The sequence below is a fragment of the Acomys minous genome (genome assembly GCF_964271855.1).
Source record: "Acomys minous genome assembly, chromosome: 7".
Lineage (NCBI taxonomy): Eukaryota > Metazoa > Chordata > Mammalia > Rodentia > Muridae > Acomys > Acomys minous.
The window spans coordinates 45758290-45773969 of record NC_140488.1 but is presented as its reverse complement, the minus strand read 5'-3'; the positions used below and the strand labels follow the sequence as shown (position 1 = coordinate 45773969).

Below are 15680 nucleotides of genomic sequence, written 5' to 3'. Positions count from 1 at the left end.
GGGTAGGAGAAAAGAAAAATGGCTCCCATGGAATGACAAAATTGAAGCTGTTTTCCACATGTGCAACACACTTACAGGCATATGTGTGAGCACAGGTACATACATGCATGCACACCTCCACATGTATATCTGTTCACAGTGAACACACACACACACACACACACACACACACACACACACACACACACACAATCACCTAATGATCTCAAAAAATCCAAATAATACAATCCTAACCACTTCTTAAAATGAGCCTACTCAACAGACTAGGTATTGATGAACAATCACTGCTAAATGGTGTCTCACAACATTTCTCATACTTAGTACTAAAAACTGGAATGTTTCCTGTAAATTCAGAATGTGATGGCTCCTCCTGCCACTTCTATCCAGATCTGTACTACTACAGATTTCATGATCTCACTTTATGGAAAGAAATACAGACCATGCATTTGAGAAAATGTGAGACAGGGGGAATGTTTGGAGGGAGGAAAGGAGAAGTGATGTATATTATATTTTAATTTAAAAAATTTTAAAAAGTGTTTTCTTACCAGACAAAAATATTGCCCTACAGAGTTTTAACAAGGGAGACTGGACAAGAAAAAGAAACAATGGGTATCTAGAAGACAGACAGATGTGGCAATATGCTGGACCAGGACCTGCTAAATCTCAGTCTCCTGTAGAAATACGCCATTGGGGCTGGAGGGATGGCTCAGAGGTTAAGAGTACTGACTGCTCTTCCAAAGGTCATGAGTTCAATTCCCAGCAACCACATGGTGGCTCACAACCATCTAACGAAATCTGGTGTTCTCTTCTAGTCTGCAGGCAGAAGGCTGTATACATAATAAATAAATAAATCTTTAAAAAAAAAAAGAAATACGCCATCAATTATCCATACATGCAAAATAGCTTCACAGGAGCAAAGGAAAATTGCTGGAGATTACAGCTCCTGGAACAGCACAGAAATAAAAGGACATTGTGGGGGTAGCAGAGACGTTTGCATTCTGTGCAGCGCCCATCCCATAGCCCCAGGCACCACAATACGGGGAGAGAAATCAATTATTTGTCAAAGGGGAGAGAAGCAGGCGTAAGACTTGATATTGGAAATGCCCATAGCAGAAAGCTCACTAAAATATGGAGCTGGAGTTATCTCCTGGCCTCAGAATCCACATTTTTACTTATATATTGTATATGAGATGCAACACCATCTCATACTATGCCACATCTTGTAGCTTAGGCTCTAGGCTTATCAAGTATATTGATCTCTGGGTAGCCATCCTTCCCAGGCAACTCCAGAACTCCTAAGCTCTGGACCCCAGAAGTCTTAGCTGTCAGGCCATGCATAATATTAAGGTGGTATCCACATACTCATGCTGTCAGACCACTCACAGGGCCAGGCCATTTGTAGTGTATACACCTGCATACTGTTTGCTCTTTAGCGCTGTAAAAGCCTGACTTATTTCCATGCAGAAGCCTACATTGGAGTCCTCCGGCAGGTATCTGGGAATCCAAAGTAAGGCCACATCCATTGGTTACAAACTATAGCTCAATACAGCACGGAGTCAGGCCTGAGACCCTGGGCTCTAGATTAATCCCAGTTGTCAGTTTACACAGACATATGCTTCAGGCCCACCCCTAATGTCAGGTTTGTTTCCCTGGCTTCAGACACAAACATGTGTAAATTAATTGACAGTGGGTAATGCAATTGAAAGTAAACTTTTAAAGTGCATTGGGAAGAATAAAAAATACAATTGATTCCTATTTGCAGCATTAAGAGGAAGCTGATAACTGTGAGCAATCACTTTTGTGTTTGATTTCTTTTTTTTAATTAATTTATTCATATTACATCTCAATTGTTAGCCCAACCCTTGTATCCTCCTATTCCTCCCTCCATCCTGCTATCCCCCTACTCCCCTCCCCTATGTCTGTGAGCAATCACTTTTTAACCAAGTGGTTAAGAAGAGAACAACTCAGTAATGCTTATGCATATACATGATATGTCATTTGGAGCAAAATATAAAGACATACTCTTTTCCTGCTTTTATACATTCTGCTTTTACATTTTATCTCACTTGTGATGAAATAGTAAATGCATTTATACATTTTAAAAAGTTAAGAACTGCAGCTTTGCAAGGTATGCCTGCCTGTAATCCCAACACTTGGGAGGTGGAGAGAGGAGGGTTGGGAATTTAAGATTGTCTTTTGCTAGCTACACTGTATGAAGCTACTCTTGGTTAATTGCAACCCTGCAACGAGGAACATACATGGGGGAGGAGTGTCTCTAAATCAAGAATCTAGCTTAATTGAGAGATTAAAATAGCAAACTGAGCTTAAAACTACCTGAAGAGGTAAAAATAAATAAATAAATAAATAAATGTCATAATGAAGACAAAGAAAATAGACAACAGAAATAGAGCAAACTCAGAAATGGATCCCTTCTAATACCAAAAAATAGATGGATTTTCATGATAAAGCAGAGACCCTAATGGTTAAAGGTTCCTCAAAGATTGTGTGGTAAGCAACATTCCAGGCTTACCATGGCATCAGAGAAGGAATACCTTTATCCCCTGAAGGAGATGTGAGGCAACTCCAACTAGTGACTAGTGACAGAATCTGCGATTTCCTGGCTTTCATTTTACTTTTTTATATTATTTTTATTCCTGAACAGGGTTTCTCTGGGTCCTAGAACTTCCTCTGTAGAGCTCAGAGATACGCATGCTTCTGCTTCCTGAGTGCTGAGATGAAAGGCGTGCGCTACCACCACTCAGCTACTTTTTTAAAAAACTAGGCTTCGAATGAATTAAATTACGTGTTCTCTGTTGATACTCTGATCATATTGGTCTTTCTCCCTGAGTCTCTAACCCTGAGGCCCCATTTATCTCTTTTCTAGCACCTTTGTATTTCTTCACTAGTCCACTTCAGTTTTTATATCTTATGGATTCTATTATTCTTTCCCCTCTTTGAGCTTTTGTCGCCCACGGTGGGGTGGGTGCATGCAGTTTATTCCCAGCACTCAGGAGGCAGAGGCAGGATCTCTGAATTTAAGGTCAACCTGGTCTACAGAGCGAGTTCCAGGACAGCCAGGGCTACACAGAGAAACCCTGTCTCAGAAAAAAAATACAATTTTATTACCCATGTATCATGTTCTATGTTTCCCTTTCTGGTTTCACGACTCCCCAAAACACACACACACACACACACACACACACACACACACACACACACACACACACAATATAGACCCATGTTTTTGAGAGAAAACCCGTGGTTTCAAAAAAACCATACCTCATTAGTGCGTACAGTTTTTATGCTTGTGTGTAAGGTGAGAATACATTTTTTTTTTTAGAGACAGCAATCCGCCTGCCTCTGCCTCCTGAGTGCTGGGATTATAGGTGTGCTCCACCACACAAGACTAAGAATATATTTTTTAAGACAGAAGAATATCTGTCCCCTGACACCCACAACGTAAAAATAAACTTTCAAATCTGAGGTCATTTGTGTCCTGGGAGCAAAATAGGCCATAATTACATATTTGACTTTGGCTTTTTGCTGCTCTTATTTGAAACTGGACCCTGAATGGAGCAGCCTCCAAGCAATGTCAATATCATGTATCCATGCAGAACAATGAAAGCCTTTCTGCTACAGTCCCCTGGAGACCACTGTTTACAGAGACTTTTGCCACACATCCCCTCACGGTCCCTGAAGTGACCTGACCTGTGCATCTGTCCAGCTGTGTCCACCTACTAGCACAACTTTTGTGGCGAATCTTGTGGAGTGAAGATCTGGACCACAAATCCCTTGAAGCAGCTCTGGTGTCTCTGCAGTAGCACGCTATCAAATTCAGCATCATCGGCTTTTCCCGAACAACGGCCACGAGCAGTTTGAGTACTGTTAACAGGTCCAAATGGGCATTCTCTTTCCAGTGTGAAGTTTGGGGATCGCTAATAATATGTTGCTATGTCTTCTCATATTAAAAGCCCGGCCGGGCGGTGGTAGCACTCGCTTTTGAGCCCAGTACTCAGGAGGCAGAGGCAGGAAGATCGCTTTGAGTTGGAGGCCAGCCTGGTCCACAAAGGGAAATCCAGGACAGCCAAGACTACGCAGAGAAACCGTGTCTCAAAAAAAATAAAACAACAACAAAAACAAAACAAATAAAACAAAAAACAAAAGAAAAAAAGAAAAGAAATAAAAAGAAAAAAAGGGGTAAAAAAGAAATAAAAGCCCGTGTCCTTCCTGCTACAAGCTTGTCCCTAAGGGACTTGGGGAAACACGCCAATCTGAGTACCAACAAATCTGGTGTTCCCAAAGACTATTCGGCAGTTCTGTTGCAATAGGAGAATGAAAATCATTCAGGACCCCTAAAGACACCAGAAGTGTAACAATTCGGATCATTCATTGGATGTGTGTTTTGAGGATGCTCATTTCTCAGCCAATGAGCTTAACGTTCTCATGGAGGGTTACAAGCCTTGGGTAGGAAGCTTTGAAAGTTCCACCTACAGCTCTAGCAAATTCCTGGGGCTTTCTGCTTTGTACCCCTCCTAGTTAGAAAGTAGTCCAGCCCTCCTCGTGCAGACTCGAGTGTAAAGTCTTCCGGGAGGGAGGCCCCCACCTTCGCTTTCCCAGCATGCAACATGTCAGCCCCATAGTCCTGTGTAGGTCCCAGACGTTAACCGCCATTCCGCGACTCGTTCCCATCTTCCTCACAGCGTTGCTTTCTAGCTTGCGCCTTTTGTACCATGCCCCATAACAAGAGGCCAGATGGGGCTTATAGTGGCTCCGGTGGTGAAAATAGATGTTTTCAGCAAGAGGCCTCCCTGGAAGAAATTCTGCTGTGTCTGAGGCTGCTGGTCTTGATCGTGGCCATGGCCGGTTTTCTGGCGTTCCAGCTCTTGGTAGACGCCATTTACGAGGAGCAGTATGAGCGTGATGTGGCCTGGATATCCCAGCAAAGCAGGAAAATGTACCCGATGGAGGAGGAGGGTGAAGATGATGAAGACTTTGAAGACGAGGACGAGCAGGAAGAGGAGGAGGAGGAGGATCAGATGGATGCCGCAGAAGTGGGCCACGGAGATGAGACGAGAATGGAAGCGGATGCCCGAACTACCTGGGTTTTGGATTTAGCAACCGGTACCTGTGAGTTACCCATGGTTCTTACTGTAGACTTGGGGTTACCCACATCTGTAGTACCTCCTCCTTGCTTTTTATCCCCTCCCGGTTACCTTTTTCATGCCTTCCCTGTCCCCCCTTTTCCATGCCTTTCCTCTCCCTGCGCCCCTTCCCCTCCCTGGTTACCATTTTGTGCCTTTTCTCCCTTCTGCTCAGCATTTCGCGTCCTTCCTCCCTCTCTGCTCGGCATTTCCCGCCCTTCCGCTCCCTGGCCGCCATTTCGCGCCCTTCCTCGTCTCTGCTCGGCAATTCCCGCCCTTCCGCTCCCTGGCCGCCATTTCGCGCCCTTCCTCGTCTCTGCTCGGCAATTCCCGCCCTTCCGCTCCCTGGCCGCCATTTCGCGCCCTTCCTCGCCTCTGCTCGGCATTTCCCGCCCTTCCACTCCCTGGCCGCCATTTTGCGCCCTTCCTCGCCTCTGCTCGGCATTTCCCGCCCTTCTGCTCCCTGGCCGCCATTTCGCGCCCTTCCTCGCCTCTGCTCGGCATTTCCCGCCCTTCCGCTCCCTGGCCGCCATTTTGCGCCCTTCCTTGCCTCTGCTCGGCATATCCCGCCCTTCTGCTCCCTGGCCGCCATTTCACGCCCTTCCTTGCCTCTGCTCAGCATTTCCCACCCTTCTGCTCCCTGGCCGCCATTTCGCGCCCTTCCTTGCCTCTGCTCGGCATTTCCCGCCCTTCCGCTCCCTGGCCACCATTTCGCGCCCTTCCTCCCCTCTGTTCAGCATTCCGGGCCCTTCCTTCCACCATTTTACGCCTCTCTTCTCTCTGCGCACCCCCACACCATTTTGTGCCTTTCATTTCCCTGCTCTGCCCTGTCTTTTCATAGTGTCTTTCTTCTGCCCGCTCCCCTCCTCCTCCACACTCACCCTTTTGTGCCTTATATTTCCTTTTCCCCTTTCCATCCCTGCCTCCCCATCTGTACCTTACTTTTACCCTCTAACGCTTCCAGCTCATATTTTATCGTCTTCCCTCTCATTGCTCCCGCTCCCTGCTCACCTTTTTGTGCCTTTCCTTTCCCTGCTCCCCTCCCCATCCCTGCTCACCTTTTTGTGCCTTACCTGCTGTGACCTAATCTGGATGCTGTAAAGTCACACCATGCGACAGAACCCCAGGGGATGTTTTTTGGAGGGGTAGACAGAGGCTGCCTCTGGGCGAGGGTGGAGGGAAGAAGAGAGCTAAGAGAGGAAGGACTGGTCTTTTTATAAGGGGATATAAAGCCTACACAAAGGTAGGATACGTGACTAGTGGCGACAAAAGGGATGTGTTGCTTTTGGCAGCTAGTGATGACGTATCCTGCTGTCACTGGACTCCTGGGATAGGCTGTGGAGACTCCTCCCTTTTGTGCATTATAAAAGAGGAGGAACTAGAAAGGGGGTGATGGTGAGGTAGGGATGAGGGCAATTTATTCTTTAGACTGTTTTTTGCTGTCTAGGGGCAGAGTTAATTTCATGGTCCTATTGATCCTCACCACCAGGGCATACCCTATAGTTGTGAGCCTCAGGCTCTGTGTCTAGTAGGTTGGTGGTGGTCTTTTAACAGTAACTGATTCATTGCTTGCTTAGGCATTTCTTGAATTCTTCATTGGAGAAATGCAGAGATGAAATTGACAAAGCAGGGCACGAGAAGAAGAGGGGTCAGGAAGGGCAATGTCCACTTCATATGGGGTTTTCAGTGACTCAGGGGTTGGAGGCATTTCGTTGAGGTGAAGTTCTAGTGACAGTTTGATAAGGATGTTTTTTTTTTTCACTTTTTTTTGATAAGGATTTTTTTAAAAGGAGAACTTAGTTCCTTCTACCTTTCCTAAGGATTGTGGATGATATGGGATCTGCAAATGCCAAGGGCTGTTGAGGGCTTTAGATGGAGTATGGGAAATATGGGAGCTGAATTCAGTACCACTGTCCGACCGGAGGGAGGTGGGGATTAAAAAGTGAGGAATGATCTTTTGAAGGAGAAGCTCAGAGACTGTCTAAGCCCTTTTGTTGGTGGGGAGGAAGGTGTCCACCAAGACCAGGAGGTACCTAATGCATTTGACTGTGGGCATGTGGGTAAAGGCAAGTTGCCAGTTGGTCCCAGGGAAAATGCCATTGCATGGTGGGTAGGAAATAGCAGCTGTGATATCTGGAATTGGGGTCTGATACATGACAGATTTTATAAGAGGCTGTAATATGCCCTAAGAAACACAAATCTGTGGGCTGCAGGTGAGCTTTAACAAAGTGAGACAATGCTTGGCTATATGATGAAAGAGCTGATATAGAGAGGACAGAATTTGACAACTGTCAGGAGGTGACAGTGGAGATGTGGGTTGTTGTGCAAGGATGTCCTGTGGTGGGTGACCCGGGTCTGGGCCTCCAGGGACTGCAGCTCTAGCCACCTCCTTGGCTCAGTTGTTGCCCTTTGAGATAATGGAATTGTCGACTATTCCAGTAGCCATGTGGAGACAGGAGGCCATAATTTGGTCTGCATTGGTTATTGATTCTCCCTTTGTTGCAAGTAACCCGTGTTCTTTCTAGATGGCAGCATAGGACAGGGAGATATGGAAGGCATATTTAGAGTCTGTGTAGATATTTAGGAATTATTCCTGTGCCAAGTGGAAGGCATGGGTAAAAGCTATTAGTTGAGCCTGCTGATTAGTGGTGTGAGCAGGGATACAACGGGGAATGGTGTTTAGCAACAGAGGGGTTTTGGACATCGCAGACCTGGAGGTCCACCTGAGAGGCTGGCAAAGGAAGTGACATGTTAAAAATAGTAGTTGGGTGGCTAGAGGAGGGGAGAGGCTGCTGGCGAGCTTGGGGTCAGGCTTATGGGGAAGCAAAGGAAATAGAGGCTCCCACTTTGCCTAGAAGAGCCCTTCCCAATTAAGGCATGGGACAGTTTGGCACCACCAGAAAAGAGTGAGGGAGAGGAACGCTCTAAAAAATGCAATTGAGTGGTGGAGTCTAGAGAGAATGGTAAGGATGTCCCCCTACCCTGATAATAGGGAAACAAGAAGGAGAGGTGGGACCCCAAAACTCCATCAGGACAGAGTAAGTGGCCCTGGTGTCCAAGAAGAAGGAAATAGGTCACCCTGATACCATAATGACTACCTGGGGCTCCTTGTCAGAGAGGATAGTAGTCAGGCCATGGAAGAAGACCAGGCCTCTTCAGTCACCAGGCCTAGCAGGTCAGCTGAAGGGCAGTCTATGAATGATGTCCCTGCTCCAGGAGGGAAACGGTGGCACTCAACAGCTCAATGTCCCTCTTGATGGCACTTTGGAGCTGGCTAGGGTGGTTTGTGGAAGTTAAGCCAGGCCTGGGCCCATTGACCCTCCTGATCATATTTGAAGCAGGGACCTGGTAGTCCTCCAGCCTTAGGAGGCAAGGGTATTTCTGCTTGTAGGTGTTTTTCATTTCCTATGATAAAGACCAGCACTAAGACTTCTGCCTGTAGAGTCAAGGGTCCTCTCTCCAAGTGCTTAAGATTGGCTCTAATGTCTGGGAATATTTGGTTTGGGGGGAGGGCTAGACTGGTATACTGTAAGAGGGCCTTTGTGAGGCGTTCTAGGAATTGAGATGGGTTTTCATGTTTGTCAAGGATGACCTCTTGGAGTGTTCTCATAGTTACTGGTTTAGGGACAGCCTTAATGGAGTCTGGCCACGAGGCAAGTTGTAAACTGATCTCTAGCTAGAATTCCACTTGGGATCCTATAGCTAGCTCCATTGAGGATTCTGGTTGGGGATCACCTCAGCCCCAGCTGGGTGTGCTGTATTAGTTTGATGTACTTCATGTGTATGTGCCCTAGTGTGTCCCCAAGCTCACTTGCGTTCCTCCAGGAGTAGGTTGTTAGTTAGAATCATACACATGTCATGGAAGGTGAGACTATAGGATTGGGTAATATATTGGCGTTCTTTAATGAAAGTAGAGGAGTTAGAGGTATAAGACCTCAGGTTTGTTTTTTCTATTTGAGAGAGTTCAGTTAATGAAAAGTGACATGTACCCTGACCAGGCCATCCACCACAGCACCATTCCACAAAGGGAGAACTGAGGCTGGTTAGGCTAGGTGAGGGGAGAAGGAAGGGGTCCCACTGCAGATTGGGAGTGATGAGTGGGAGGACTAAAGGCTGCTGGTGGGATGAAAGTGGGTGACACAGTAGGACTGTTAGAGCCACCTGTTGCTAGAGAGGAAGAAGAGAAGGCTGAAGGAGCCAGAGGAAGAAGGGGAGATATCGGTTGGGACTGGTAAGGTGGGGGTTCGCTAGCAGGATCTAAGGTAGTAGAGGTTTCCTCTGACTGAGACTTCTTAGCTGGAAGGAGCTGAGTGTGGGGGGCGGGGTACAGGAAAAATAGAGAGAAGGCTTGGAGCAAAGATAAGAGAAAGCTTAGACATAGGGAACATCCTTCCATTTATCCAATCGCTGGTAGTAGTTGTAAAGGTCCCAAATAATATGAGGCTCTAAGGTACCATTATGCAGCCATTTGGCTTCGTTATCTAATGGGTAGTGGGGCCACATATGACAGCAAAGGCATATAAGTTTACACGTATTTAAGTCGGGTGCTAGGTGTAGGGAGGTCTCAGGTTCTCTAAAAGGGAATCTGGGGAGAGCTTGGAGGTATGGCTGAAGACAGAGTTACCATGGGTAAGGAGAGGAGTCACAGGCCTGAGTTTAGATGTCCCAGAGACACAGAGGAGGGAAATGAGAAGGAACAGGGATGAGCTATCTATTGTGTCATCACAGCACTGGGCAGGAGCCAGGCCTAAAAGCCCCCAACAAATGCAGTTATTACTAGGATTTAAAAGAGGGGGGAACCCTGCTGGAAAAAAAAACCCAAAGCCTCGCAAAAGGGAAAAAAATCAGTTGTGGGAGACTGCAAGAAAGTCAACAGTCGCCTTAAAAGCTGTGGCTGTGAGAACCCTCATCTCTAAGTATACCAAAGGAGGACCAGATGCTCAATGATCAGGCCCTGGGGGTGGGGGCAGGAACTTAGCATTCATCAGTGTGGCAGGGAAGACCCAGCAATAAGTTAGCCTGAAAGTGAGTCTGTTACTGGTGGACTGGATATAGGGCCCTAGGGTGTGGCTTAGCCCCAAGAGGGAAAGAAGCAGAAGCTCCAGGAGAGCATACTGAGTCCAGGGACCATACATTATGATCTAAGCTATGGCTGCCATAAAGTCACACAGTGGGACAAAGCTCACTGGGAGGTTTGTTGAGGAGGGGTAGACAAAGGCTGCTTCTGGGCTGGGTACTGCAGGAAGGGGAAAAAAACAGAGAGGAGGGACTGGGCTTTTACAAGGGGAGGTAAAGCATACACAGGGGAGGATAAGCAACTCATTGCAACAATGGGAATAGGCTGCAACTTGGTAGCTGCTAGTGATCATGAATCCTGCTGTTGCTGGGTCCCAGGGGCAGGCTGTCCAGATGCCTGGTTGCTAAAGATTACTTCTCCCTGCTCCCCACTTCCCACCTTAACTCGCTCCCTGCTACCTTCTCTCCCTGCTTACCACTTCCTAACTTAACACCCACTGCTCCCCTTCATCTTTCTGCTTGCCCCTTCCCACATTAACTGTCTCCCTGCTCCCTCCCCTCCCTGCTCCCTCCACTCCCTGCTCACCACTACCCACCTTAACTCGCTCCCTGCTCCCTCCTGTCCATGCTCCCCACTTCCCACCTTAACTCACTTCCTGCTCCCTCCCTTCTCTGCCCAAAACTTCCCACCTTAAGTCTCCCCCTGCTCCCTCTGCTCCCTGCTCACCACTTCCCGCCTTAACTCTCTCCCTGCTCCCTCCCCTCCATGCTCCCCACTTTCCACCTTGACTCCCTCTGCTCCCCTTTGTCTTCCTGGTACCCCTTTTCCACCTTAACTATTGCCGGGCTCCTTCACCTTCTTGCCCAAAACTTCCCACCTTAACTCTCTCCCTGTTCCCTCCAGTCCATGCTCCCCACTTCCCACTTTAACTGTCCCCCAGCTCCCTCCCCTTCCTTCTCACCAGTTCCCACCCTCACTATCTGCTCCCTGCCCTCCCTGATCAACACTTCCCACCTTACTCTTGCTCTGCTCCCTCCCCTCCCTGCTCACCGCTTCCTATCTTAAATCCTGCTGCTCCCCTTCGTCTTCCTGCTCACCCCTGTCCATTTTAACTCCCTGCACCCACCCCTCCCTGCTCTACATTTCCTACCTTAACTCCTCCTGCTCTCCTTCATCTTCCTGCTCACCCCTTCTTACCTTAACTTTCTCCCTGCCCCCTCCTCTCCATGCAGGCCACTTCCCAACTTAACTTCCTCTGCTCCCCTTCATCTTCCTGCCCGCTCCCTCCCACTTTAACTCTCTCCCTGCTCCCTCCCCTCCTTCCTCACCACTTCCCACCTTAACTATTGCCCTGCTCCCTCCCCTCCCTGTTCAACACTTCCCACCTTAACACTTAGCCTGCTCCTTCCTGTCCCTGTTCACCGCTTCCCAACTGAACTCTCCCCGTGCTCGCTCACCCTCCCTGATCACCACTTCTCACCTTAACTCTCTCCCTTTTCCCTCACCTCCATGCTCACCACTTCCCACCTTAACTCTCACCTCGCTCTCTCCCCTCCCCTGCTCAGGACTTCCCATCTTAATTCTCACCCTGCTCCCTCCCCTCTCTGCTCACCACTTCCTCACTTAACACCCATGGCTCCCCTTCATCTTCCTGCTCAACCCTTTCCACCTTAACTCTCTCCCTGCTCCCTCCCCTCCCTGATCAACACTGTCCACCTTAACGCCTGCTGCTTCCTGTTCATCCTTCCCCACCTTAACTCTCTCCCTGTGCCCTCCAGTCCATGCTCCCCACTTCCCACCTTAACTCCCTCTGCTCCTCTTCATCTTCCTGCTAAGGCTTTCCCACCTTAACAGTCTCTCTACTCCCTCCCCTCCCTGCTCCCCACTTCCCACTTTAACTCTCACCCTGCTCCCCTTCATCTTCCTGCCTTTGCTTTCTACCTTCTCCTGCCCATAACCCCATTTCATTGCTGTTCTCGCCCCACTTCCTTCTTCTCTCATCTCTGCAGCTCTTTACATCTCTCTCCCCCTTCCCTTTGCCCTCCCCTTCCCTTTTCCTTCCCCTTCCCTTTTCCCTCCCCTTCCCTTTTCCCTCCCCTTCCCTTTTCCTTCCCCTTCCCTTTTCCCTCCCCTTCCCTTTCCCCCCCTTCCCTTTCCCTCCCCTTCCCTTTTGCCTTGCTTTCCTCACCAGCCTTGTGCTGCTATGTTTCCCTTTTTCCCTTACAGTCTCTTCCCTCCCTCTCTCCCCCTACCATCAACCCTTTTCTCACTCCCTTCTTCCTGTGCAATTCCCCATGCCCTCCCCCTCTCTAGGCCTCCTTCCTACCTCTCCCTCCCCCCTCTTTGCTCTTGCTTCTTCCTCACCTCTACTTGTGGCCTCTCCTCTCTGCTGGCCTTCATCTTCTCCTCCCTCCTTTCTCTCTCTCCCTGTTCTCCTCTCTGCTCCCCTGCTTCTTGCCTCTCTCTCCTTCTTGCACCCCCACTTTCCTGACGCCTCCCCCCTGTCTCTCCTCTTCTTGTCCTCCCTGGTGGCCCTGCTTCCCACCATCTGTGCTCCCACTTACTGTCGCTCCTTTTCTACTCTCCCCTCTCCTTCACCCCGCCCTCCCCGCTCTGCCCTGTTTCCCTCTCCCTTGCCCCTCTGTTCCTCCCACTCCCTACTCCCCTACCCCTTCCTTCTCCTTGCTCCCGCTGTTGCTCTGCCTCCCTTCCCTTTTCCTGCCTCCCCTACCTATCTCCCCTCCCTTACCTCTCCCTACCTCCCTCTCAGTCTCCAGTCTTTCTTCTTATGTATTGTCCCCTTCCCCTCTGCACCCCCTTACCTTCTGACCCTTCTCTCCTGTCCACCAGCCATCTCCTCCCTTCCCAGTGACCTCTTCTCTCTTTTCCTCCTCCCCTTTCTTCTTTGCCATCTCCTCTCCAATTCCACACTTTTCTTCATCCTCATTCCCTTTCTCCTCTGAATTTCCCTTCCCATTGTGCTACCCGCCCCTTCCTTTCTTCTTTCTCTCCCTTCTCCCCTTCTTTCTTCTTCTCTCCTCTCCCATCTCCCCTCCCTTTCCTTTTTCCCTCCTCTCTCCACTCTCACCTTCCCTTTTCCCTTTGTCATTCCCTTCTTCCTGATCCTCTCTACTCTCCACATCCCACTCCCCCCCCCTGCTTCCACCATCCCCTTTTCCTCCAGGCCTTATGGTATCCTGTGCACTGGACATAGGGGGTCCAGGCTGGCAGGCAAAGAAAAGAGCAGAATCTCAAAGTCAACAGAAGAGGCTTAATGCAGATAAGGCCAGGATGTCTGAGGATGCCAGGAATCCAGCCACATAGCCCTAGGCACCACTTGAAAGAGTGGCAGTGAAGTTCTTGATCCGTGCTGTTTCTTTTTCATCTGTTGGCACATCTTTCTCAAATGCATTCTATGCTCAGAGCTTGCCCGATGTGGTAAAGTAATGGGAGAGTCTGAAACCTAGGAGATGGTGGTTTGTTTTTAGGGCAAATTAACATTTAGTCGGTGATGTTCTCCTAAAAATTATGACAAATAACAAACAGACTCTGGATTTTGATACCTTTCAGTCCCATGGGTTATGAATAATGAGCTCTGTATACAGGTGAGAAAAGGCAAAATTGTGACTGAAGTTTTTTAGGCTGAAGACATGTTGGAACCATAGAATTGTTGCAAAAAAAAAAACCTTTCTTTTTCTCACATATTCACATTCTCCAGGTATTCCTGAGCGTGATGTAAGGAAGAATGAAATTCACCTTAGGCTGCTTCATTTCTTCCGTCACCCTAATTTTATGGTGTCTATGCCACTACAACCTGAACAACCAATTGTATTTGAGTATGAAAATTCTGATGAAGAAGTGGAACAGGAGGAGATGGAGGAAGAAGAGGAACCAGAGGAAGAGGAGGAACCTGGAGAGCCACCGGAAGGAGAGACTAAAGAGAACTGAACTCTGAGGCTGCAGAGGGCTCCCTGCCTTAGGATTGCAGGTACTGGCTTAGCTAACAAAGCCATTCCCAACAATATCCCTGTGGCTAAGAGCACCATGGTTTTTTAAAAATTAGTATTGGTAAACTAAACAGTTGTTAGCACTGTATATTATGAAATAGTAAATTAATAAATATTAAATTTATGGAACATTGAACAAGTAAAGGGTTTAGCAACCATAAGTTAAGCAGGAGTCATTTATCGCTAGATGCATGTCCTTTAGACTGTAACAGGGAGATAGATTACTTTACTAGAGAGGGGAATTTGTTAGACTTGATCATAGAGACCAGTAAAAGAGCAGGAGGAAGAATTCTGTCTGTATTGCGTGGCCACAGAAATCATGGATTGTTCTTATAGTGCCTTTGAGACAGTTATAAAAGTTGAAAAAAATCACATGCTTCAAGTAAGATCACATCTCATGAATTATCAGATTAATGTTGATTTTAATATTTCAAATGACACTAAGCTAAAAAATTAGAATTTGTTTTTACTAAATTGAGAATTGGGCATTATATTTTCTGTGTTCATCATTGTCTCTTTTTTTTTTTTGAAGTTTCCCATTTTTAGACTTCTGATTTTAAAGAGATAAACATCTCTTAATTTTTAAAAATATGTAATTTTTAAATTTAGCTTTAAATTTAAAATTTGCTTAAAATTATCAATTTAGTTTTAATTTTTAAATTTCTTAGACATCTTTTTATGGAGATAAAAATCTCATTTTAAGGAGATGAAAGCTGATAGTTGGGAGGCTAAGGGAATGTAAATGGTTGGTATCTAACCAGAGAAAGTTTTGTTTTCTGAGAAGTAGTTAAGCAGAAAGAAAGAGCAGGCTTTTACAGTGGTTGACATGTTAGGATAGCGAGGTTGATATGATCAGATTATGGAAGCAATCAAACTCATGAACACTCTTATACCTAAGGCTCTGTTTGGGAAGCAGAGTGGGAAAGTGTTTTAGTTTCTCCTTGTTAAGAGACAATAGTAATAAACAGAATTGCAAGAAATTCAGTAGTACCTTTTAAGGAAAGTCAAATGTGTCTTATCTCTTATGTCTTCCTACAGTTGCAAAGCCCAGAAGAAAGAGATGGATGGAGGAAGAAGACATGCTTTTCATTAGTTTTCTAGTTTTGTTTTGTTTTGTTTTGTTCTGTAGTCTACAAATTTGATTTTCTTCTAAAGGTCATTATACAAAGATGTCATCAACAGACATCTGAGTACATACTGATCTTTTATAGATATGTAGAACTACATTTGTTCATTATACAATAAAAGTTTGACGTGCATAATCTACAGTTGTTCTTTTATGTTAGTGTCAATCCACATTTTTAAAAATCTCTTTGGTTTTGCCTCATCTTGAAAAAAAAAAAGCACCTAGCTTACCAGGACACTAAATAATACTAATGGATAAGTGTAAACCACTAGCCGCAGCAGCTGGAAATTTGCTAGAAATATACATTCTCAGGCTCTAATCCAGACCTGTTGAATCAGAGAGCCTTAAGGCAGACTCTCAGTCAAGATTTCCTAAGTGCTGTCAGTGCT

At 46.8% G+C, this 15680-nt stretch overlaps 1 protein-coding gene across 1 annotated transcript; it reads left to right on the top strand.

Annotated features, from left to right (window-relative positions):
* Positions 1 to 4730: 4730 nt before the first annotated feature.
* On the top strand, positions 4731 to 15417 carry LOC311602559 (tumor rejection antigen P815A-like; the record flags this gene model as incomplete). Its single annotated transcript, XM_084790816.1, has 3 exons — positions 4731 to 5127; positions 13877 to 14146; positions 15204 to 15417. The coding sequence occupies 2 exons, from the start codon at positions 4731 to 4733 to the stop codon at positions 14104 to 14106; spliced, it is 627 nt and encodes a 208-aa protein (XP_084646942.1). The 3' UTR covers positions 14107 to 14146; positions 15204 to 15417.
* Between the last annotated feature and the right edge of the window lie 263 nt (positions 15418 to 15680).